Source organism: Cherax quadricarinatus, chromosome 9, assembly GCF_038502225.1.
Source record: "Cherax quadricarinatus isolate ZL_2023a chromosome 9, ASM3850222v1, whole genome shotgun sequence".
Lineage (NCBI taxonomy): Eukaryota > Metazoa > Arthropoda > Malacostraca > Decapoda > Parastacidae > Cherax > Cherax quadricarinatus.
Window position 1 is genome coordinate 49,918,541 of NC_091300.1, and position 27,585 is coordinate 49,946,125.

The following is a 27,585-nucleotide window of genomic DNA, read 5'->3' on the forward strand; positions in this document are numbered from 1 at the left end:
GGGAATCGGCCAGTGTGTTAATAAAAAAAAAATATGTAATCAGAGATAAACACCTCAATACCTAAAACTGTGGCAACCACGGGTCAATATGTATCTTACTCTCGAATTTTTTTCTTTTTTATAATTTTCTCCTGACATGCATAGGCATGCTAGCGGCTTTCTTTGTAATTAATATTTTATAATATGTAAACCACACATTGTAACTTTGCTATGAAATTAAAATTTTCAGCGGGGTAAAACAGTAGTCCCTTTATTTATGTTTCTCACTCGGGTAAGTAATCTGCTGGGATTAATAGGCTGTTTTTTTTTTTTTTTAAGGTTACTTGCAGTTCACGTTAGGTTTAAACTTGGCTTTTATATAATCTTTATTACTACATGTGCCATATAGTAAGAAAGTTTATTCAGGTATACACAAATACAGTTACATAGATCATACATAGCAGCATATGCGTAGAGAACCTGGGATAACCCAAAAAAGTCAGAGTGACTTATTTCTACTTGGGTCCTCTGGTAACCTCTGTTTTTCTCAACCCGTAGAACTGGTGTTGGATTGCACTACTCTTGTGGACTAGGTAGAGCTGTCAGTCTAAGGGGGCTCACAGAATCTTCATCAACTAATCGATTAGTGTCCCGTAACTCGCTGGGAAGTGCACTCGGCTCACACATTGTCTCTGGTATGTGTGGAAGTATTGGGCTTGTTCTTTACATCTGCTATCCCTGATCATCTAGCAGTAAGTAGGTACCTGAGTGTTAGCCGACTGGTGTGGGTTGCATCCTGGGAAACAAGATTATAATAATAATGTTTATTTTTACAAGTACATGTACTGGGTATACAGGCCTAGCTGACATCAATGACAAATTAGGTCATTTTGTCTCAGGATGCGACCCACACCAGTCGACTAATAACCAGGTACCTATTTTACTGATAGGTGAACATGGACAGCAGGTGCCTTAAGGAAACACGTCCTAATGTTTCCACCCGTACCAGGTATCGACCCCCAGACCTCAGTGTGTGAGTTGTGTGCGCTAGCAATCGAGCTACGGGACCTAAGGTGCCCGAAATGCTCTGCATAATCAAGGGCTTTTTAAGTATGTCACTGATGTCAGCTAGGTTTGTATAAGTTGTAGTATGTACTTGTAGAAATAAAGATTATTGTTATTTATTATCTGACAGCTTAGCTGCTGTAGCTGTCGTATGGTCATCGTGTCCCGTCAACTCCTAGTCTCAAAATTTCTTGGTAGCTAAAACTCAATTGCCCCCAAGACAATCTTTCCTGAGCTACAAGTGTTGGACGATACGTTTTTGAATCTCCACGACTTACCACGTCTCTGCAAAGATATACAGCAGCTCGCATTACTGCAGCTTCCTGACATTTTTCTGGCTTGGTATCTGTTGTTTGTATTGCTCACTTTGATATATTATATTAATATTTTAAACTTGCTTCAGCCAGGGTTAATCATTTATAATTTTCTATTATTTTTATTTGTAATAAAGATATGTATTTTACAATTATTATTCCTACCATTTGCCTTCCATGACAAGCATAGCTTACATGTAACCCCCTCAGGATACGAGAATTCCCTACTGGCGACTTTCGCGAGCTGCTTGATAACCTACTGATCTATATTCAGTGCTGAGTTTTTTTTTCTTTTTTTGATCCGCGTGTTCTAGATTGTATTGATGTTACCAGTAAGATAAACTGCTACAACTATAATATCGTAGCAGGCATTCAACCATTTACCGATATTGTCTCACAATGTGCGAGTTGCTACTCTGATCTTTGACTCGCCGAAATTTTATGCCGGGAGTTAAAGATCACTACATAAACACGTTATGTCTATCTAGTTATTAATTCATTCAGATTCCAAATTACACATTGTTCAACTAACATTGTGTGTGGGTGCAGAGTCAACGGGTGTGAGGATCATCATATCCATGTTTTTTACGATTTCTTTACCAGCGAATGTTTGATGTGGGGCCGTCTCATGGAACACATCCATCTTGGATCATGAGTTATAGTACAATAATCTCTGCCATAAAAAATCACATTAAAAATAATATTTGAGACTGGTAAATTTAAGAATCACCGGAAAGGTATATTTTTATGAAAATCTGCTACCGAGGAACTTTTACCAAGCATATTTCGTGTTTGCCTGCGCTACTTGAGAAACTTTTTAGCAAACCTATATGCCAACAAGAAATAAGTATTGCTTCTATAATAACATATGAAAGAAGGAATACTGCAGCAGGCCTACTGGCCATGCTAGGAGGGTCAAACTCACACTCACTTACACCCACTCATATACTTCACTAACTTAATTTTAAACCTATCCATACATTTATACAAAAAGTTAATGACAAAATAACATTCATAAAAAATAAAATACAGTTTCTTGCTTCTTCAGTTCCTTACCTCTCCTTTCCGGTCTTCCGAGAGAAAATAATTTGCGACGTGATCTGGCAGAATGTTCTTAAGTAGCTGAGTGTTGTACAGGCGACACTCACTCATGTCTGTCAGCTCCCTCAAAGCCTGTTGCTTCCACACGAAATCAAGTCGAGAGGTAATTTCTACCAGACGACCATGATAAGACACCATGAAGAAAAAGAGCACAAGCAGGACTGCCATTCTAAAAGGTAAGGAAATCCCACTGAAAAAAAAATATATATATATAAAATATGTTATTCCTCGGTCACAAAGTACATTAAATAATTTTATCTCATTTGTTTTGAGAGATGTCCCACTGTAGAATCTACATAAGCCTCTTAAACTGCATAATAAACTTTTGTGGAGAGTAAACTGAGTTTGTTACACATGCCGGCATATCTGTCATACGTCAAGTGGATGCCAGTTAATTAAACTTAAAACGTGTGCAGAGGGTTCAAAAATGAGTCTGGGTATGAGCATACAAGAGGCCCATCTTAATTAATCTTCTCTAATAAAATACCGTATTCATTTAAAAAAGAACCACCGAAAAGAAACAATGCCGGTACTTTGTTGGCGGTTATTTACATAAAAACAAATCAGGCATTAAAATATCACCAACATTACCAAACTCCCATACATTTGTAAAGCATATAAAAGCTTATTCATACTGCCATAAGGCTACAGAATCTTACATTAATGCAGTTCAATATGTTTTAGGACCTGCCATATAAATACACATGTCTCGAAGTCCTATCATTCAATAATGGTTGAGACACTCATAGTATTAATCCAGGATAGGGAAGGGTAGTTCCAAGTACCTAGATAATGACCTGTACATTCCATTAATGGTATACAACAAGTTCATGAATAGTACACATGTGCAACACCTGGGTATCTTTATTGTACAGAAATTTCGCCAGCCAGGATCTCTGCAGCATAGGCCTACCAGTATCAGTTACATACTGGCACATCACTAGTTCTCCAACCCTTTAAACAAACTGTAAACTAAATAGACTAAAGAAATATAGGTAGTTAAGTGTAAGATGTCCTCGTACAGCAAGTGTAAGACGTCCTCACAGAGCAGGTGTCAGACGTCCTCACACTACAAGTGTAAGACGTCCTCACAGAGCAGGTGTCAGACGTCCTCATACTACAAGTGTAAGACGTCCTCAAACTGCAAATGTAAGACGTCCACATACTGCAAGTGTAAGAAGCCCTCACACAGCAAGGGTAAGACGTCCCCACACAACAAGTGTAAGACGTCCTCACACTAGAAGTGTAAGACGTCTTCACACAGCAAGTGTAAGACGTCCTCACACAGCAAGTGTAAGACGTCCGCACATAGCAAGTGTAAAACGTCCAGACACTACAAGTGTAAGGCGTCCTCGCACAGCAAGTGTAAGACGTCCAGACACTACAAGTGAAAGGCGTCCTAACACAGAAAGTGTAAGACGTCCTCACGCAGCAAGTGTAAGACGTCCTCACACTAGAAGTGTAGACGTCTTCACATAGCAAGTGTAAGATGTCCAGATACTACAAGTGTAAGGCGTCCTCGCACAGCAAGTGTAAGACGTCCACACACTACAAGTGTCAGACGTCCTCAAACTACAAATGTAAGACGTCCACATACTGCAAGTGTAAGACGTCCTCACACAGCAAGTGCAAGACGTCCTCACACAGTAAGTGTAAGACGTCTACACACTGTAAGTGAAAGGCGTCCTAACACAGCAAGTGTAAGACGTCCACACACTGCAAGTGTAAGACGTCCTCACACAGCAAGTGTAAGACGTCCTCACACAGCAAGTGTAAGACGTCCTCACACAGCAGGTGTCAGACGTCCTCACGCTGCAAGTGTAAGACGTCCTCACACAGCAAGTGTAAGACGTCCTCACACAGCAGGTGTCAGACGTCCTCACGCTGCAAGTGTAAGACGTCCTCACACAGCAAGTGTAAGACGTCCTCATACAGCAAGTGTAAGACGTCCTCATACAGCAAGTGTAAGACGTCCTCACACACAGTGAGTGTAAGACGTCCTCACACAGCAAGTGAAAGACGTCCTCACACAGCAAGTGTAAGACGTCCTCATACAGCAAGTGTAAGACGTCCTCACACACAGTGAGTGTAAGACGTCCTCACACAGCAAGTGTAAGACGTCCTCACACACAGTGAGTGTAAGACGTCCTCACACAGCAAGTGTAAGACGTCCTCAAACAGCAATTGCAAGACGTCCTCACACAGCAAGTGTAAGACGTCCTCACACAGCAAGTGTAAGACGTCCTCACACAGCAAGTGTAAGACGTCCTCACACAGCAAGTGTAAGACGTCCTCACACAGCAAGTGTAAGACGTCCTCACACAGCAAGTGTAAGACGTCCTCACACAGTGAGTGTAAGACATCCTCACACAGCAAGTGCAAGACGTCCTCACACTGTAAGTGTAGTGTAAGACGCCCTCACACATCAATTGTAAGTCGTCCTCACACAACAAGTGTATGACGTCCTCACACAACAAGTGTATGACGTCCTCACACAGCAAGTGTAAGACGTCCTCACACAGCAAGTGTAAGACGTCCTCACACAGCAAGTGTAAGACGTCCTCACACAGCAAGTGTAAGACGTCCTCACACAGCAAGTGTAAGACGTCCTCACACAGCAAGTGTAAGACGTCCTCACACAGCAAGTGTAAGACGTCCTCACACAGCAAGTGTAAGACGTCCTCACACAGCAAGTGTAAGACGTCCTCACACAGTGAGTGTAAGACGTCCTCACACAGCAAGTGCAAGACGTCCTCACACTGTAAGTGTAGTGTAAGACACCCTCACACATCAATTGTAAGTCGTCCTCACACAACAAGTGTATGACGTCCTCACACAACAAGTGTATGATGTCCTCACACAGCAAGTGTAAGACGTCCTCACACAGCAAGTGTAAGACGTCCTTACACAGCAAGTGTAAGACGTCCTCACACAGCAAGTGTAAGACGTCCTCACACAGCAAGTGTAAGACGTCCTCACACAGCAAGTGTAAGACGTCCTCACACAGCAAGTGTAAGACGTCCTCACACAGCAAGTGTAAGACGTCCTCACACAGTGAGTGTAAGACGTCCTCACACAGCAAGTGCAAGGCGTCCTCACACTGTAAGTGTAGTGTAAGACGTCCTCACACATCAATTGTAAGTCGTCCTCATACAGCAAGTGTAAGACGTCCTCACACAGCAAGTGCAAAATGTCCTCACACAGCAGGTGTCAGACGTCCTCACACATCAATTGTAAGTCGTCCTCACGCTGCAAGTGTAAGACGTCCTCACACAGCAAGTGTAAGGCGTCCTCACACAACAAGTGTAAGACGTCCTCACACAGCAAGTGTAAGACGTCCTCACACAACAAGTGTAAGACGTCCTAACACAGCAAGTGTAAGACGTCCTAACACAGCAAGTGTAAGACGTCCTAACACAACAAGTGTAAGACGTCCTAACACAGCAAGTGTAAGACGTCCTCACACAACAAGTGTAAGACGTCCTCACACAACAAGTGTAAGACGTCCTCACACAACAAGTGTAAGACGTCCTCACACAGCAAGTGTAAGACGTCCTCACACAGCAAGTGTAAGACGTCCTCACACAACAAGTGTAAGACGTCCTCACACAGCAAGTGTAAGACGTCCTCACACAGCAAGTGTAAGACGTCCTCACACAGCAAGTGTAAGACGTCCTCACACAGCAAGTGTAAGACGTCCTCACACAGCAAGTGTAAGACGTCCTCACACAACAAGTGTAAGACGTCCTCACACAGCAAGTGTAAGACGTCCTCACACAACAAGTGTAAGACGTCCTCACACAACAAGTGTAAGACGTCCTCACACAACAAGTGTAAGACGTCCTCACACAGCAAGTGTAAGACGTCCTAACACAGCAAGTGTAAGACGTCCTCACACAACAAGTGTAAGACGTCCTCACACAGCAAGTGTAAGACGTCCTCACACAGCAAGTGTAAGACGTCCTCACACAGCAAGTGTAAGACGTCCTCACACAGCAAGTGTAAGACGTCCTCACACAACAAGTGTAAGACGTCCTAACACAGCAAGTGTAAGACGTCCTAACACAGCAAGTGTAAGACGTCCTAACACAGCAAGTGTAAGACGTCCTCACACAGCAAGTGTAAGACGTCCTCACACAACAAGTGTAAGACGTCCTAACACAGCAAGTGTAAGACGTCCTCACACAACAAGTGTAAGACGTCCTCACACAACAAGTGTAAGACGTCCTCACACAACAAGTGTAAGACGTCCTCACACAGCAAGTGTAAGACGTCCTCACACAGCAAGTGTAAGACGTCCTCACACAACAAGTGTAAGACGTCCTCACACAGCAAGTGTAAGACGTCCTCACACAGCAAGTGTAAGACGTCCTCACACAGCAAGTGTAAGACGTCCTCACACAGCAAGTGTAAGACGTCCTCACACAACAAGTGTAAGACGTCCTCACACAACAAGTGTAAGACGTCCTCACACAACAAGTGTAAGACGTCCTCACACAACAAGTGTAAGACGTCCTCACACAACAAGTGTAAGACGTCCTCACACAACAAGTGTAAGACGTCCTCACACAACAAGTGTAAGACGTCCTCACACAACAAGTGTAAGACGTCCTCACACAACAAGTGTAAGACGTCCTAACACAGCAAGTGTAAGACGTCCTCACACATAACTTTTACTTAAATATTAAATGCAAAAAAAAAAAATTGAAAGTTAAATGTTAATTAGCATAAATATACATTGTCATCTTCATAAATTATTCTTTCCCAAAGAATTTGACATTCTATTGGGCTTTAAAAATTTTATTTAAAAAACATGTTTTAATATCTAATTTTGTGTAGACTTAATGGAAGAATGAATGACTAGAATGTTTAACAGGGAAAGAAATGAAGGTGGTGATCACATACTCTGTAAATATGATAGCAGAAAATTTATAACAAGAGAATTAGGTATATACATTTGTGGCATTTATAGCCATTGAAGAGGTTTGTGAAATAGGGAAATGGCATGACTTTTATGGAATTACAAAATGAATTTTGTAGAAGAGAGTTAAGGGAAATTGGCCTATCGACAATGGAGGACAGAATGGTTAGGGGAGATATGATAACGACATATAAAGTACTGAGAGGAATTGACAAGGTGGTCAGAGACAGGATGCTCTAGAGATGGGACAGAAGTAATTGAAAGTTGAAGACTCAGATGAGTCAGAGGGATGTTAGAAAGTATTTCTTCAGTCATAGAGTTGTCAGGAAGTGGAATAGTGTGTAAAGTGACGCAGTGGAGGCAGGAACCATACATAGTTTTAAGACGAGGTTTGATTAAGCATATGGAGCAGGGACGAGAAGACCTAGTAGCGATCAGTGAAGAGGCGGAGCGAGGACGTATGAATCGACCCCTGCAACCACAATTAGGTGAATACAAATAGGTGAGTATACACACACTGTGAATCGACCCCTGAAACCACAAACAGGTGAGCACATTCACACAAAATAGACTAAGTCTATTGACAAGTGACACATAATAACTAACAACTGCAACGGTGACAAACTGATGCCTATTATGTCAATTAAAGAACATTGACAACATAAAGATAAAATAATGTTATTATGACATCAATAAAGAAACAGTCAAGAGTATTGTAACTAATAAATACAGTAAAGGAATGGGTAATATGATAGGAAATACTACATCCAAATGGGATCCTGTAAGTACATGAGCAATATGTGAATGGAATTTTGTATCACGTGAAAATGAGGAAATAATAGTTTCTCAATAAAATAATCATAGGATTACCTGTGCACAGGATCGAAGATTGAGCTAAATTTAATGATGAGGAGCCCATAACAGGTTATCATGAACACCAAAACAATTGTCTTGACGAGATAGTTTAACTTGAGGAAAGATGCAAGTGCAACCATGCATAAGACCCAGGTGTACACGAAGTATTGTGGATACACACACACATGTAGTTCTTCCTCAACGGCTGGAGTATATACCACAGTTTTATTTTCTACATTCAGATGCTCATAAGCAATATTGGCCAAGTTGTTTGGAATTCCGTCGTGTGCTCTATAAACCTTTGTTTTATTCATGTGAATATCGGAATTTGCTGTACCCGGTACATTATTACTGTCTATTTTAACTTCAATTAACTGTTGTTCACTGTGACGACGCACTCTAGTTCTCAATTCACTTACGTAATTATCCCACATTTGGTTCTTGACTTGCACGGGCAACGTTCTGTCTTTGTGCATGTCCCTCATTAGGTTATTATATTTCATGGCACTGATAGAGTATTGGCTTCTGTTGAAGAACATAATTAGTGAGTCTAAGCTAGAAAATGTTGTTGATATATTATTAAATGAAAAACTCTCGGTAGACCTCTTAACAAGGCTAATATTGTCGAGGGGTGATGCTTCAGTAGTTTCTGAATGCTTTTGTTTATTGCTTACTTTGTCTAATATATGGCTTTTTTTCTCACCATCTAAATAATCCATATTTTCTGAATTAATATTAGAGGTTCTTAAAATGGGAATAAATTGGTCATAAGTTGTACGGTAATAATTTCTAGATTTTCTTATACTGCTGCCCTGGGAAGCAAAAAGTTTTGCCTCTGTTAAAAAAGATAAAGGAATGCTGGAGAATCTATTGTCTTCTCCTAGAAGTGGTCTGCTATCACTCACTGACTGTAGTGGTCCACCATGACCTTGGTCTTGCATCAGTGAAACACTGGACGATCCATAATTTGTAGCGACACCCCGAGATATCTGGGATATATTTGAAGTCTCGAGGCACTCTGACCTAACAAGGATCTGAAAGAAAGAGTGACTATTAGGAACTTTTCTTGCCTTAAACAGTTAGTATTAAGAATAGTCTAGCACAAGTGCTTCATGCTGTCTGATAAAAAAAAAGTGTTATTTAAAAAAATATGATGTTTTATTAATCACGTGCAAATAATATATTGAGAATTTTTGCAGACAGTTTTACTCTTCGTGAAGTTATGCTAAATCCGTAGGAGTCATATAGCATCTGGTGAATGTGAGGTAATCGGGTTTGATCCAAGGAAAGAGAGGGTAGCTCTAATTCCAGGAACTAAGAACCCATCAATGGAATCAATTCACCTACACTTGAAGGGTAAATTCCTCATTATAAGTCTTAGTGACGTATTTAAGAAATACTGCGGTATGTATTCTGAAAACTTCATAACCTTATATTAAATCTGAGTTAGTAAGAGAACATTTGTACATAGAACACAGCCTATCTTACACTTATTATGAAGAACAACATAATCCCTTTAATATCCAGAAGTGAGTCTTCACTGTAAAATTTAAGAAGTCGAAGACTGTATGTTCAATGGAAGTAAATATTAAAGTAGAAAAAGAAGAGTATTATAAGATGTACACAGAGTATTGTATATGGGAGGAAGGACGATTTCTGTAATGACGGCGTTTTAAAATCTTTGTATGCTCCTGTGACAAGTTCTTCTTTCGAAACCCGGTCTAAGGCCAAACTTCATTAATGTCTGCCTGGTAAACCAGGCTGATCCTACTAGTGACCCAAGAAAATACTTAGCCATCACACCCCGGCTGATCTGGTGATTACTACAAGAATTGGTCTAGATTCCGTCTTAAAGCATAAATTTCTTTTGCGACAATTTATCTTATATCTTTTAGTACAAAAATGAAGAGTGGTGGACTACGGTTGTTGACAAAGAATTCACTAATTGTTTCTTTCTTACTCTTACATTTCACTTAATTTATTCTACCTTATCTTAATATCACACTCAAGAAACACCTATACTGTGTGAAAACTGGGGTCCTAATTCCTACGTATTTTTCACGTATGTTTTATCATTTTAGCGAATACATTCCCATTGAATAACGATGTTTTATTGATCCTGTTCAGGTTTTAAAACGACCTCTGTATATTTTCTAGTATTAGTATTGAAAAAAAGTAAATTGACTGAAGCAGCGCTGATAACATGAATTGTAGCTGCGATGATTTGTAAACAAAAGAGTAACAAGCAGAGAACTTTGAGAAGGCCAAGAATAATGCTATTGATAAATTAGGCACATGTACAACACTTGGGTATCCTTAATGAGGAAACGTTTCGCCACACAGTGGCTTCATCAGTCCATACTAAGGAGATTGGTGAAGAACAGGAGGAGTTTGAGGTGTAATCAGTCCTTCAATTTGTCGGTTCTCTGAACTATTCATCTACATTCCTGTCAGACACAGCAACATCTTGGGATCTTCATACAGGGAATTCTTCACTTGCCTAACTTTAGGCATAACCTATTTCCACATTTGGATTTGTCAAATGTGATACCACCTACGACTACTGCACCTCACCTGCCTAGAGTATATAAACCACTTCTTTGCACATATGTTGCATTCTTTTCAAGATTGATGGACTGATTATATCGACTCGAGGCTGAGAGACAGATTACCTCACACTCCTCCTGTTCTTCACCATTCTCCTTTGTATGGACTGATGAAGCCACTGTGTGGCGAAACGTTTCCTCAGTAAAGATACCCAAATGTTGCACATGTGTCTAATTTATCAACATGTCGGCTCTCCGAACCATTTTCCAAATAATACTATCGTTTAAATTCAATCAGAACACTAGATGTTAAGTCAGCCAACTTCTCAGCTTCTCTCCAAGTTATATATGTACAAAACCGATGTATTTTCTAAACATAGTCCTAAGATGAAAGATTTGACAACTCCTCTAGGGAGGTACCTTGATGCCGATGAGTGTCTCTTGTAGCAAATAACTGGGCTTATTGTCTCCTTCCTTAGATCGAATCTTAGTGCCTCCTATTCAGTAGTGTTATATGACCCCTTCGGGTTCAGAGTTTCTCCCACGTATACTAAAAGAAGCGAAGACAAGGAACGGATTTGACGAAATCCCACACTGCAAAATGATAAATAGAATTGAAAGAAAAATCACTCGGAAGGATTGGTGTGCACCTCACAAAGAGAAGATAGTGTGATGGATTTGAAGGCAAATAAAATCAAGATGCATGAAACTTGAAGGACGAGTTCTATGGTAAAGTGCAAACCATTTTAAATCATATACAAACAGCATATATATGATTTTTATACAGACAGATCTGTAACAGAAAGAGTGGACCACCAAAATTAGAGGTTCACGGCAAACCTATTCACTAAATATCCTGTTAATATCTAAGTATCACTGTTCCATGAACGACAACAGCTGTAGTACCTTTCTCGGCCGCTATGCGATCCTCTGTACGTCAATACATGCGAAAAAATTTATGGATACTTCGGCATAAGTATGTATTGCAGTTAATTATTAGCGGTGTTTGAAGCCAATCAGATTTGGAATTCACAAGTTCTCACATAGATTCCAATATACCAGTTTCTTCAATAAAAATGAAAAAATTAAGACATACACAGCCCTAAACAAATTTAAATCTTCCAGTAAGAAACAACAGGTGTGATGCCGAACTGAAGAGGCATTCAGTTGTTACCTCAGAGAGACCAATATAATAAAATACATTAGTACATTAAATATGAAGCTCCTCACAGCTTGTGTTATCAAATTATCATTGTTGAAATGTGAAAGCAATTAGATGAGGCACCCATAAATTATCTCACGAAAATCAGTTTTTCAAATTTTCCAGCTTTATCCATAACAAAAGGCAAATTTGAAAAAGAAACAGAACAAAATAAATCCAAACTTTTTTCTAAGTAAGGGAAGGATAAGCCCATTTCCTTGGGTCAAGAAAAGGGAAAATAATTTCGAGATTAAAACTGCTAAAAGAGCATCTTCATACTCCACTAACAATGACAATCTTGTTCATGGAAGGTGCACACATGTTTAGATTTTATAACCGATCAGAGGAAGTTTTCTCTAGTTATCACCCGGAAACAAAATCAAAGGAGGAGGGGGGGGGGCACATGTAACATTGTCCATTGGGCACCAAAGCATGTAAATAGTGCCATGAATTTTGCCCAAGAGACATTAAGCCTTCTGTGAAAATTTAAAGCTAATGTAATAAGCTGGTTCTCTGAAAATAGGTAAGTCATTCCTCGTTGAATTTAAAAGCGTCCTAAATACACATTTTTTTTATTTTTTTTTTTCCTTTTATAATGATTTTCAAATTCTCTAGAATCCCTTAAGAAAAAAAAAGTCTTTATTTTCTTAAGGAAATTCGCTTCGATAAAATTGCATTTAAAAAATTGGTAAATTAGCAACCACATCCCAAAATCAATAAAAAAGTACTTACTATTAAGATATACCATTGTTTTAGAAGAGAGATTCTGTAGTTATTAAATGGAAAACAAGAGACTTAGGTCTCGAGATACTCCCCAGACAGGGAGCCAAGGCCGGGTCACCACTATTGGAAAAGACCGAGGCCGGGAGAGTACCGGCGAATAAAAAAAAATAAATAACCTATTGAAAATCATCGATTCCATACCTAGCCCTTCTAAGGTAGGGTAGGTGCCTGAGCCGGAGCTTTCAGCTCACAAGACTGTCATTCTCATTAGCTCCCTTGGGGCGGGGATGGCAGACCAGAGAGGCCTAGCTTCTCCCTACGAGCCCCGTGAGGGCGGGGAATGTGGTTTGTACCTCCTCCCATGGGAGACTTAGGTCTCAGACACTCCCTAGATAGGGAGCCAAAGCCGGGCCACCACTTGGAAAAGGCCCGGGCCGGGAGAATACCGGCGAATCTTTAAAAATAATAATAATAACCTATTGAACAAAAATGACATGTTAATGTCTGCACATCTCAGAGTGAACGCGATACTTTATTTTAATAAAACCCAAAAATGGTGAAACATATTATTAAGCATATCAGAAGAGGTAATCTCAATAATTGCTTTAATTCCAACTATTCCAAATCTTTTGGCAATTTTAGTAAAACTTCAAATTTCAAATTTGTTCCTACTCAGACTAAACTTATGTGGGCATCAACCCTCTTATGGAAAGCATCATTGATAATAATTTGAAGCCGATTAGAAGAAGTATTTTTTAGTTATTGAAATTAATATCACTATTTCTTCAACATAATTGGTAAATTGCAACTCATGCCACCTAATAACAGCGTTACAATAGTGTTCAAGAAACCACACCACGTAGAACTGCAAACGATAATTTAAGTTGTGGGGCTTTTAAGTTGTGGGGCTTTTAAGTTGTGGGGCTTTTTAAGCTCCTCAGACGCTGTTCGGAAACTCAAGACACTGGAAGAGAAAGGCGACAGCCCTGGGGTCTCTAATAGTTTCGATGAACCTATAGTGCAAGCTCCGGGTGGATACCCAAACTCAAAACAACAATAATTAAGCACTATGGTAACTTAATAATGACACTGCTATTACAAAGCTGGTAATAATAATAATAATAATAATAATAATAATAATAATAATAATAATAATAATAATAATAATAATAATAATAATAATAAATGCGAATATAGATTTTATAGCATAACCATCATGTGACAGTGTTTGGTAACTGACATGCGGGTTACGAACGTTCAGTCTAGGTAGGATAGGCTAGATTACAGTAGTTATATAAAACGCATACAGCACAAAAAAATTACTGTAATAAATACTGATTCTTGATAAACGTGAAGATGAACATTAGCTGAAGCTGAGGAAAATGTATCAGTGTGACACTATTTCTCGTTTTCACTTACCTCTAATTTGAATTTTCTCTTTTTAGCCTGCAGTTGTTTGTCTTTTGCAGCTGCTATCGCAAGTTATAACACTATAAATAATTCAATAAAGAATGCTGGCAATCCTGAACCTGGGAAGTCTGAGGAGCAATATAAAACTGACAATATATCAAGTTAAGACGGAGATCATGCTACCGATTGAGCATTATATGGTGAGGCTGCTCAGCTGGAATCTGAACAGGAAAACAGATGGTAATCAAGGCTGAGTTTTCATCAGGAAAGAAGCGGTGGAGTATTGACCGCATCTCATGTCTCTTTTGTCATGCCACCTACAATAATACATATGTTATCCCTTCAATACTTAATGACTTAGCACTCAGACCATGAAAACTAATAAAAAAATAAAGATAACTTTGGCAACGTACTGGAAGCACCGATCAACTCTCGAAAATCATGTCAAGCCTCTAGCAACAAATCATTTATTTTCGCTTCGCTGAAGATGGCACAGTTCATCCCGAAGACAAAACAACCTGTTACTGAGCTCGAAAATATTATATTGTTATCACTTAAAGTGACGGTTGACCTAGTACATGGAGGGAAGGAAGTAGTAAAGAAAGTACAGTAAAACACGAAGCTGAACTTTGGTGTTCGTTGATGATTTGAAGGAGCAACTTGTTGAAAAGTTAGGTTAATCATCTTAGTTAGGCATTCAGCTGGACGAAACAACAGATGTGGAAGGAAACAATATTCATTGTCTACTGTCGCTCTCTGGATTTACCGTCTAAAAACACAGCTAAAAACTATTTGCGTTGCCTCCTACTCGAGGTATCAGCAACATCAAAGAATATTTTCCAGAAACGAAATAAACTTGCGATTGAAGAGAGCAATGAAATGTCTTTATTACCGCAGTAATGGATTTAAATTAGGTAAGTTTAGATTTAGAAAGGACATAGGAAAGTATTGGTTTGGAAATAGGGTAGTTGATGAGTGGAACAGTCTACCTAGTTGGGTTATTGAGGCTGGGACTTTGGGTAGTTTCAAATTTAGGTTGGATAAGTACATGAGTGGGAGGGGTTGGATTTGAGTGGGACTTTCACACCAGAGCTTATTTCTTGGGTGGCATTGAAAATTGGGTTGGGCAAATGTTTTGTTAGTGGGATGAATTGTAAAGGACCTGCCTAGTATGGGCCAACAGGCCTCCTGCAGTGTTCCTCCTTTCTTATGTTCTTATGTTTTTAAATCAGTTATTGTAGATCAGATAGTGCAAGGGCAATTGATGGAGCAATCAACATGTGAAGAAAAAAAAAACAAGGTTTATAACCATTTTGTGTCGCAATTCATGTGTTATTCGAGAAGCCCTTGTTGCTAAGCGACTGAGTGAGAACAGGAACAACCACTCAGATAAGTTATTTAGAGCTACATGATGTTAAAATGGTGAAATGAATTTGGGTTCAGGCGAAAAAAGAAAACTTCACCAAAACTCTCTTTCATACCGAAGTGTGAGGGCTCTTCCGTGAGAAGCCTCTGAGCTGACCGTTAGCACTCACACAAAGGTTCTGTGCCTTCTCCATACACAAAGAAAAATCTAGGACATCTTCATGGTATAAAAACTTCTCTTACATGGTGTCAGTTTTCGATCAAATAACTACTACACTCAACATGAGCGTCCAAAGGAGTAAGGAGATTTTCATGGCAATCGGAAAAAATAAATGAATTTAAATTGTAGATGCATAAGTGGACAGACAACGTATAAAAATTCTACGCTAATTTTACAACATTTGATAACTTTATGAGAGAATGTGGCCGGGAACATGGAGTACAGGCAATGGAAGATAAGTAATTGGAGATGCGAATGTCCCACTTGATATATTCAGTCACCATACTTTGATATAAAAACTTCAACGTGAATCCATAACCCATTTGATGATGATGGGAGGGATTGTTGACTCTTCTGATGCTTTGTTGGAGCTTCGAACAGATTGTGCTGAAATATCAGCCTTCAAAACAACTGCACAAGCCATGCATGGATTTCTGGGTTATCCTGTTGGATATTCTAGAATATAAGTTCTTCGTCAAGCAAGCAGTAGCCATGTTCGTGCAGATGCCATCATGTACGTGTGAGCAAGGCTTCAGCGTTGGTTTTAATCAAATCGTATAAATAGAATACAATTTTGACTGTGGAGTCGCTGATGCGGAGTACACTGGAAACCCACTTTATGCTTCAATTTAAGCTGATAACAGAGAAATTACAACAGCAGCCAAGCCACGGAATTTCTTTAACGTTTATAATGTTACATCTTCTTTAATCATTATTATTCTTTGATATAAATTACTTTTGCTCTACACTGCATATTATATATATTCATTTATACAGAAAATCAAAATGGCAAATATAAAAATGTGAAACTGCTGTTCTCTCTCTAGTTCCCTCTCTCTTGCTCTTTCATTCTCGCTCTCTCTCTCTTTCGTTATCTCTCTCTCTCTCTCCTAGAAAAAAAGGGTGAATAGTAATGACGTAGAGAAGAGCTCTGATACGTCACTCCAGTCATTTTACATATTTAAAATTGCACTGCAAGAATCGTTTAAGAATTTTGTTTAATGTTACTTGTAACACTTTAAATAATCCAAAAATAGTTGTTCATCAAGATGAGTTAGTAAATAACACTTAATATGCTTCTAGAAATTAAATGCGTTTCAGTCAGTGACTGATTTGAGAGAGATACCTCTCGCATTCTGAGCTTACCTCCAGCGTCCTGTATCTGAGTGCAAGCAGGAAGAACATCAGTCATGACTCACGAAACAGTAATTAAACGATTGCAAACAAACTAAGGAACGTGTGGAGTTTGAACCCATGGTGAATCGACAAACTCCAGGCCAGTGCATACGCTACTAGACCAGTTTCACGACACACTCGCCATGGGTTCAGACTCCACCCGTTCCATGGTTTGAAGAGCAGATAATATCCATCAAAAAATTTCAGGAGCTAGAACTCAACCTAGTCAAACAACGTGATTTTTTTTTGTTTTCAATGCGAGTCTTGGTGCCATACCATAAAAGCAATAGACTGATATTTATGAAGCTCTCAGCAATTATTCTTCTATGGTGGGCAATGTATTTGAGCAATCCATTTAAAAATAAATTTAATTAAATATCTGAATTAGGCTGATATTCTTTTGTGGTGTAATGTAATAAATGCTATTTAGTGAACAGTTAACGGGAAATGAACAAACAGTGACACGCTAATGACTTATAGTGCCTCCATAATGTTAAAACTTTCATTTTGATAAATATGTTCCTTAGTGGTTTAGAAGCGAGAGCATAAAAATCATAGTTTTTTTTTAATAAATTGGCACCAACGAAGCCCAATATAAATCAGAAGATACAGCTGAATTGAAAATTTTAATTTTAAATTAAAAGGCATCTCATGTTATCCAGTTATCAGTTTATAAGCTGTTTTAATTGAGCTATTTAAATGTTAATTTATCAGTTTCACTAAATACAATGGAATATTGGTATCCATGCGATAACATGTTAATTAATGTCTCTTACTAATATGGCACCTAGAGGTGCCATATTAGTAATACGGTACCTCTAGGTGCCATATTACTAATATTAATAAGGAAAACAGACAACCCCAACTATGCTTAGAAAAACTAACTGTGTCACGTTTTCAGAGTTAGTCATGGTTGAGTTCTAGCTCCTGAGCCTTTTAATTGTGCTTATCTGCAGCTCCTAGGTAGACCTACTAAAGATGTTAAGTGACAGTTGTTGGGCTTGCTGAAAGTTGCTGAATTAAAATTCCTGAGCATTTCTAAAGGTTTTTATCTCTGTTTAACCTCTGTTGAGAGTTTGTTTATAAATTCTAATTCTCTCGAGGGACTCAGCTACAGCTCCTCGGCCTTTTCAGCGTTTAAAGTTACTGTTACTACGCTTCCTGTATGAGGAAGAGTGAGCTGGGGTTATGTGAGACCAAGGTTATCAATCTCGGATTGCAGAGTAACTGCACCATAGCTAGTTGCAAGAAGGAATGGAAACAACGGAACAAATGATTTTTGGGGGGAATAATACTGCATTCCTTTTTAACATTTGCGAGTGCATAATTAAATTTTTAACAACATTAAACAGAAGCCTTGCACAGAAACAAATCTATATTCAATTTTAGATACAAAGAACCTAATCAACAATTTTATTAAGATCAGCAATATTCCACATAATGAAGTCAGAGATTTTGAAATAAAGTTCAGTGTCTCAGTAGTTGTCATTGTCGAGTACAATCACTGTCGAGTACAATCACTGTCGAGTACGATCACTGTTGAGTACAATCACTGTCGAGTACGATCACTGTCAAGTACGATCACTGTCGAGCACGATCACTGTCGAGTACAATCACTGTCGAGTACGATCACTGTTGAGTACAATCACTGTCGAGTACAATCACTGTCGAGTACGATCACTGTCGAGTACGATCACTGTCGAGTACGATCACTGTCGAGTACGATCACTGTCAAGTACGATCACTTTCGAGTACGATCACTGTCGAGTACAATCACTGTCGAGTACGATCACTGTTGAGTACAATCACTGTCGAGTACAATCACTGTCGAGTACGATCACTGTCGAGTACAATCACTGTCGAGTACGATCACTGTCGAGCACGATCACTGTCGAGTACAATCACTGTCGAGTACGATCACTGTTGAGTACAATCACTGTCGAGTACAATCACTGTCGAGTACGATCACTGTCGAGTACGATCACTGTCGAGTACGATCACTGTCGAGTACGATCACTGTCGAGTACGATCACTGTCGAGTACGATCACTGTCGAGTACGATCATTGAGTCTTTACACAGGTAAGCTAATGTTTGATACCAAATGTCTCTATTATTATAATAATATCACTACGGGTTAATGCTACCTATGTGTAATCGTCCTTATATTTAATTTAATGTTCTTCCACTTCCATACAAGATCACTAGGCTGCCACTAGCAACCCTGAATAATATTCACTGTATTAATTCTAATTTTTTATTGCTATATAAAATTGAATTTCTACTTGCACTCAAGAAATATGAAAAATTAATGTAATATGAAAATAGTTTGGATACTGCCTATACACGAATAGATGCAGTATGTCATTTTGCAGCAAATTAATGTGTTCATAACGCACCTATGAACTATTTTTTTTAAGAATTTGTTGAAATTTGTTGTTTAAAGGTTAAACAGTGTTGAAGAAGATTCTCATTATCACTGAGAATCACAGGATTGTGATGTGACAGGGAAGGGGGGGTATTCTTGATAAGATCCACCAAACCTAATTTATAGAGGTACCTAACATGGTTCCCTTGCTCCACTCTACAGAGTTGTAAATAAAAAAAAGAACAGCAAAAACTTTGACCAAAACTCTATTTTCAATGACAATAATGTGTCAAACATATTTAAATATTCTGTTTTTCCTTCAGTATCTTCAAAATGTCATTATACCTGTTTCCATACACACTAATATCCTCATATGTGTTTCTCTATGCTAATGTCATGGTCTGCTCCATCTAATGTGACAAGATGGTAAAAATGCACGAAAATTAAGTTAATTTAATGATATATTACTATAAAACAAATCTGGGGCAAAAATATACCATCGTATAATAGTATAACTTCTACACAACACTTAATTTATGGTTCACCTACCAGAGTAAGCATAGATGGCAGAGATATGATAGCCATGAGAGCACAGATGAAGGCTTTCCTGCCAAAAGTTGCTCGTGCTAAGCGAGTGGAGAGCCGACGAAGGCTTACTGGTAAGACTGGAAACTCTTCGGCCATCACCAGCAACAAACCTATTGCCAAAAGGATAGTTGCAGGCAAGAAGGGTGGCAACAGTACTTCCACTCTGCAATGATAACCAAAAAATTAATGGATAGTCACTGAAAAGGTCTTATAATAAATGTGTTGAACAGTGTGCATTTTTATGTATACAAGCTTTTCTTAAGTTTATGTTACACTAAATTTATGATGTAAACACATAACTAGGTACTGCAGTAGCATGTTGTATAATAAAAACTTAATAATTACTGTACTGACCTTCATTCTTCAAGGAAATACAGTACTCATGTCATATAGTATGCATAAATTCTTTTCTTCAGTTCATTTTTTATCATTATTTTACTGTTTTAGTTGCTTCAAAAATTCCCCGAAAGTGTTCTGCTGGACTCTCTGAAGAATGGTAACCCATTCACCGCATCATACCTCGCCCAAATGATCTAAAATTAATTTCTTAAAGAAAAAACGTAAATCCTCAAGTGTAATATTATTTTGTAATAAAAAGGGACAATAAGCTTTCCCTTTTTCGCAATTATTTCTCATAAATATTGTATTGGTAATGAACACCAAATTCTTAAAATTTGTTTCAACATATCACAGTGACAGTTGATACTCGATCTAAAATATTACTAAAAGTAAACCATTTAGTCACATTTACAAATACTAATAAAATAGTGTATTAATGTTGTCAGAATTACTGACAATATATAAAGTAAAAGGACACAAGTGCAACTAATGTGACATTGTATTGTGGCAACGTTTCGCTCTTCTGGAGAGCGAAACGTTGCCACAATAAAATGTCACATTAATTGCATTTGTGGCCTTTTACTTAACTAATAAAATAAATGCATTATTACACATCATTTCATATTTATAATAAAGCATGATAACTGAATTTTTAGAATGTATAATAGCCTAATAATTTTCATATGAAAATATTTGTAAAATTTTTATAATGACAAAAGCATATGTATCAAATGACAGAAATAGATTCTGATAAATGCATAATGGTTTTAAACGTTGTCATGGTAATTTTCTACAATGGTGAAACAAAACAAAATATTTTTGGGGAGATAAAAATCATAACGGAAAATACTCATATACTTCATTTTGAAAAAAAATATATCAAATGTTTAAAGTGTGCTTTAATAATGAATAAATGTATACAAAAATAAAGCAAATATTTTTTCCAATAAAAATCATTGTATATAATTGCTATTGTTGCGAATTCTTTTGTATCATATACTGACAATGATTTTTTTAGAATAAACAATATTTAAATGCTATAAAAACATAGCGTTTCTTTATGTCTCCTTCCAGTCATAATTAGCTGAATACTCCTTATTGTTATCTCCCTTCAATAAGCCGCCTTATAGTCATAATTCTGAGTCTTAGAGGGTTAGTGTCCTCTGTTGCTTCTAAGTTATATTGTTCACAGTCTTAAAATAAAAATAAACATACGCTGTCACACTCAAAATTAAGCCAGATAATTCTTGTCGGGGTAACGCTGGTGTTTTTCACTCATTTCACAATGATTTCCTGGTATGTTTTGTATATATCTATAGATATTATATTATTCCTTTAATATCATTTAGCACCATGAAGAACATAGTGCGTGATGGCATTAGCTGGAATCTGAACTTAATGATTACATCTGCTGCTTTTAAGTGTTGGCGACAGATGGCCGCACTTACCGGTCTTGCTCCTCGTTGTCCATGAATCCTTTGAGGACAGCGAGGGGGCTCAAAAAAATGTCTTTAGGGGCCTCAAAAACCCATGGTTATGTAGTTGTGTTGCTCACCGTTCATGTCATAATTCTGAAATGATTGACCTAATTCTATTGTTTCATAAGAAGGAATTTTGACCAGAGCTCAGAAAATGCTTTTGAGAAAGCTGGATCCACAAATTTATTGACTGTTACGCTCCTAGACGTCTTGGGAATCTAGAAGACACGATAACAAAACTACTTCTGCGTATTATGAAAATAGGATTTGGGTTCATTTTGTGTTTCAGAGGCCATTCCTAAATATATATCGCTCTAGTGTGGTTAAAATTGATATAAGGACTGATAAAGAAAGAAAGAGAGAGAGAGAGAGAGAGAGAGAGAGAGAGAGAGAGAGAGAGAGAGAGGAGATATTTGAGCATGGGAAGTCACTGAATAGATTCTTGAACGAAATCATATGGATTGTTTTCGTATCAGAATTCGTTGCCAAGCCCCCCCAAAAAATAGAAACCGGGAGAAGAATCTTTTCCAGTGGTTGTGGCACATACTACCTACACTAGCGACTGACACTTACTACCTCTTGTAGTGACTGTAGTACTTACTACCTCTTTCAGCTGGTGAAACACTTATTCCCTCCTCCAGTGTTTGTTGTACTTGCTAGCTCCTCCAGTATTTGTTGCACTTGCTACCTCCTCCAGTATTTGTTGCTATCAGACATACCATTTAGCTCCTCTTGTAAACCATATGATTAATCTCCTCTTATCATATTGATGATATTCAGTAAGTACATGAGTTAGACTTTTTCAAAACTTGGGTGTCATTACTGCAGACAGGTTCCCTCCACAACAAGCTTTTTCAGTCGAATACAGGTGAATATAACACTGAAATTTGTGGAAGTATTTTTTGACATGACCAAACCATTAGCTAGTCTTTTCAACATAGAATTACAAACTGGTATAGTACTGGATAAGTGAAAAATGGCAAATATGATACTTATCTTCAAAGCAGGAAATACTTCGTTAGCTTCAAATTATAGACCAATTAGAATAACCTCCACTGTGGGGAAAATTGATGGAGTCAGTAATTGCTGAAGTTATTCGAAACCATCTTGAAGGTCATTAACTATTAATGAATCTCAGCGGGGTTTTACAAAAGGGTGTTCCTGACTTACGAATTTACAATTTTTTTCATTAAGATATTAGAGGTGGTAGATCATAGTAATGAATATGATATTGTTTATATAGACTGCAGTTAGGCCTTTAATGGAGATCCACAAAGGCGACTGTTGAGGAAAATAGTCACACGGAATAGAAGAGGATTTTTTTCCCTGGATCAAGGCATGGTTGATAGCAGGCAACAGAGTTTACCAAAGTGGGGAGTAATCAGAGTGGGGACGCATAATAAGCGGTGTTCTGCATTGGTCAGTGTTGGGCCCTTTGTTGTTTACAATTTTCGTTAACGACATAGATGAGGGAATATTATTCTTATTCTTATTCTTGTTATCAAAGAAAGCGCTAAGCCGACATGCAGCGCTAGATGAGGGAATAAATGGTGACATAAACAGATTTGCTGATGACACAAAAATAAGCCATCGGATTAATTCTGTTCAGGACACTGTAGTTTGATGTAGTGGTCAGAGTAGTGCCAGATACAGTTTAATGTAAACAAATGTAATTTCTTAGGCCTAGAAAAGGGAATAACCATGGCACTTATAAACTGAATAATGTAGATCACAGTCAATCTGAACACAAAAATAAAGAAATAGGAATTCTGGTTAGCAGTAATCTAAAGCCAAGATAACAGTGCGTAAGTGTTTGCAATAAAGATAACAAAATTCTTAGCGTCATATCAAGATGTAGAAATAGTAGGAGTCTTCAAATTACACTTCAATATATATATGGCCATGGTAAGGCCTAATTTAGATTATACTGTGCAGTTCTGGTACCTAGTGTGTTCTCCGGTCTTAGCTACCTGAGATCGTGATGACTTCCACTGTCTATGGGCAGCTATAAAGCAGAATTAATGGGAGCTTGAAGAAAAATTCAATGACTAAAGAGTAAGTGCAAGGATTATCCCTAGAACAACATTATCGATGTTTGGACCAACGACTGGATGCCAGATGAAACTGAAGGGACGAAGCTGAAGCTGAAGAAGGTCCAGCATACTGCTGTGTAGTCGAGCAACTATTTTTTTTGTTACCAAATGTATGTAAATAAAAGATGGAGGATTTTCAAATGAAGGACATTCCAATGAGGACTAGTGCTAATGTTACAGCAAATTCCATCAGGGAAGACATCCCATCAAGGACCATCTCTACAAAAAGTGTCGAGACCATCATGTCCAACACACCCAATGAACGTAAGAACATTGTAATAGTTGGAGACAATAAGGTTAAGTTTATGGATAGGGCTTTTTGTCTTAGAGGTAGGAAGAGGAGGTAAAGGGTGTGTTTTCCTTGTGCTGGGATAGAGGATATTGTTAGCGGTTTGGACATCATGAACAGTAATGAGAGCAATCCAATTATTTGCCTCGGTGTTGGAGGCAACGATGTTGGCAAATGTAAGAGTGAGGACCAGATTAGGAAGGTATAGGTCAGTGACAGACATAATTAGGAAGAAGGGAGGGTGGCCTGTAATATGTGGCATTTTGCCAAGGAGAGAAGTTGGGAATGAATGGCTATCCAGGGAAATTGGTGTTAATCGTTGGCTGGACAAACAGTTTAAGGAGACTGCAGTACCCTGTATAGACAACTGGGACTGCTTCTATGGCAAAAATGGCATGTATGTCAGGGATGGGGGTTCAATTATCTAGAGTAGGTGTGGGGGCACTTGCTAGTTCAGTGGAGGGAACTAGAAATAGGGGTATGGGTTTTTTTTGGGAAATCAATGAAATATTTTATAATAAAACTGGGCAGGATGAATTCTCGCTTTAGCGATATTGCGAGATTTAGGGAAACCAATTATAGTCAGAATGAGGTAGAGTTGTTGGTGAATACTGGAGAGCCAGTGGCACTAGGTGATAAGGATAGTAATAGAGATAGGAATGAGTTGTGGGGGAAAAGAGAAGAGAGGGTTTTTAATAACATATACGAATAGTCGTAGCACTAGAAACAAGATGAATGAGTTGAAATTGGCTGCAAGTGCAGGTAACACTGACTTATTTGCCATAACTGAGACGTGGTTTAATATGAAGAATAGGGACATACCTGCTGGATGTCACATTCAGGCTTTGAAGTTATTCCATGTTGATAGAAGTAAAGGGAAAGGAGGTGGGGTGGCACTATATGTCAAAGAACACTTAAGCTGCTATATAAAATTGGGTATTAAGGCTGAAAGAGCACATAGTCTTTCTAGGAAGAATTTTTGGAAGGGCATGAAAAATTAATTTTAGGCCTGATTTACCGTCCATTGACCTTGGATAGGGATCAACAGAGACTACTCTGGGAAGAAACAGTTAAGGTCTCAAGTCACGATAATGTAATAATTCGAGGAGACTTTAACTTTATTCAAGTCGATTGGAATTCATTGGCTGGGAATCTTAAGTCAAACGACTTCCTGGAGGTAGATCAAGATTTTTTTTTAGAGTAGTTTTTGACAGAACCAAAGAGAGGAAATAACCTGCTTGATTTGGTTCTGGCTAAGAAGGATACACTTGTTAATAATCTAGAGATTACAGAGAAGCTGAACACTAGCGACCACAAACTGAGTACCTTTAGTATCGGTTGGAAGTATGATGATAAGGATAATTCAGTAACAGTCCCAAATTTTCACTTAGCAGATTACAATAGGCTTAGAGAACACCTATCATCTGTGGACTGGGGTATCGAATAGAACTACCAATATGACAGTTTTCCAAACACTATACACGCTGCACAAAGAACTTTCATTCCGTTTAAAGGAATTAGATCGAATAGAAATGATCGGAAATGGTTGAAAAATAGGGTCAAACATATTTTATGTAGAAGAAAGGAATTTATAGGCGTATCAGAAGAGGTGAGGATCATCTCACAGATCAATAACAGAGACGACTTAAGGTATGCCTGTGTTCTCCACAGGGACTCCATGGGGCATTTGTTTAAATGGGATGAGGCACAGCTCGTCCTCACCGAACATGACCTTAGATGCCAACGATGTCTCGGAGCCTCGCTAAGTGCTGTCACCGATACTATAGAACATAATACATAAACTACAAAATTAAAAAAAAAAAAAAACATGAGCATACATGGCAAAGCACCACCTACACAACACAGGAGTCACATGCGTCATTGTCTCACCGTCCTCATCCCAATATGGCATGCTTCAGGTCACCCTGTGTCACTCACACCTCACTCTCCGCCTGTATATACGGTCATTTTAACCTCTGTATATCACATCTGTCAGACGTCAAGTGTTCAACACACCTCCAGAAAAATCTCCTGAGTTCTTCTGGCACCCGCGCTACGGCCTGAGTGCCAGGAATGGCTCAAATGGAGTTGAAAGACTCACCGTGCCCTTGTCATATGGATATAAACGCTACTCCACTTGACGAAGACGACTCACCCCACCCATATCATACAGCTGCCCCGCCATGGGGCTGTAAACTGTCGCCACATCACCACATGAAGAAGACCAGGCCAGGACCTCGTCCTGGCAAGCCTATCTGAACATGAGCCTCTGTGTGTTATAAGTGATCAAGGTCCCAGGACCGAAACGTTTTCTAATAACATATCCTAGTGTTTGCTCACTTGGATTCAAATGGAATAAGTTAGGTTTAGAAAGGATAAAGGAAAGTATTGGTTTCGAAATAGTGTAGTCGGTGAATGGAACAGTCAGCTCAATAGAGTTATTGAAGCTAAAATCTTGGGTAGCTCCAAATTCAGGTTGGATAAATACACGAATGAGAAGGGTTGGATTTGAGTGGGACTTGTACATGACCTATTAGGTTATCAAGGTTTATTCCTTAGGTAGCATTGAAAATAGGATGGGAAAATATTTTTGTTAGTGGGTTTTGGTTTGAGGAGAGCCTGCTTAGTGTGGGTCAATAGGCCTGCTGCAGTGTTCTTACAAATGCGCTGGAAAACATAAGAACATAAGAACATAAGAAAGGAGGAACACTGCAGCAGGCCTGTTGGCCCATACTAGGCAGGTCCTTTACAATTCATCCCACTAACAAACATTTGACCAACCCAATTTTCAATGCTACCCAAGAAATAAGCTCTGATGTGCAAGTCCCACTCAAATCCAACCCCTCCCACTCATGTACTTATCCAACCTAAATTTGAAACTACCCAAAGTCCTAGCCTCAATAACCCAACTAGGTAGACTGTTCCACTCATCAACTACCCTATTTCCAAACCAATACTTTCCTATGTCCTTTCTAAATCTAAACTTATCTAATTTAAATCCATTACTGCGGGTTCTCTCTTGGAGAGATATCCTCAAGACCTTGTTAATATCCCCTTTATTAATACCTGGTTCTCTCTTGGAGAGATATCCTCAAGACCTTGTTAATATCCCCTTTATTAATACCTATCTTCCACTTATACACTTCGATCAGGTCTCCCCTCATTCTTCGTCTAACAAGTGAATGTAACTTAAGAGTCTTCAATCTTTCTTCATAAGGAAGATTTCTAATGCTATGTATTAATTTAGTCATCCTACGCTGAATGTTTTCTAACGAATTTATGTCCATTCTGTAATATGGAGACCAGAATTGAGCTGCATAATCTAGGTGAGGCCTTACTAATGATGTATAAAGCTGCAGTATGACCTCTGGACTTCTGTTGCTTACACTTCTTGATATAAATCCCAGTAATCTATTTGCCTTATTACGTACGCTTAGGCATTGCTGTCTTGGTTTAAGGTTGCTGCTTACCATAACCCCCAAGTCCTTTTCGCAATCTGTATGGCTAAGTTCTACATTATTTAACTTATAAGTGCTAGGGTTATGGACACTTCCGA

General features: G+C 38.5%; 1 protein-coding gene across 1 annotated transcript in view; it reads right to left on the minus strand.

Moving 5' to 3' along the window:
• The window catches only part of LOC128686061 (adenylate cyclase type 8-like), a gene marked incomplete in the record, with an annotated part of 931,274 nt that overhangs the window by 29,640 nt on the left and 874,049 nt on the right, over positions 1-27,585 (minus strand). Inside the window, 3 exon segments of the mRNA XM_070083124.1 lie at positions 2,415-2,649; positions 8,251-9,269; positions 19,792-19,993. Of these exon segments, the coding sequence (XP_069939225.1) occupies positions 2,415-2,649; positions 8,251-9,269; positions 19,792-19,993 (1,456 nt within the window).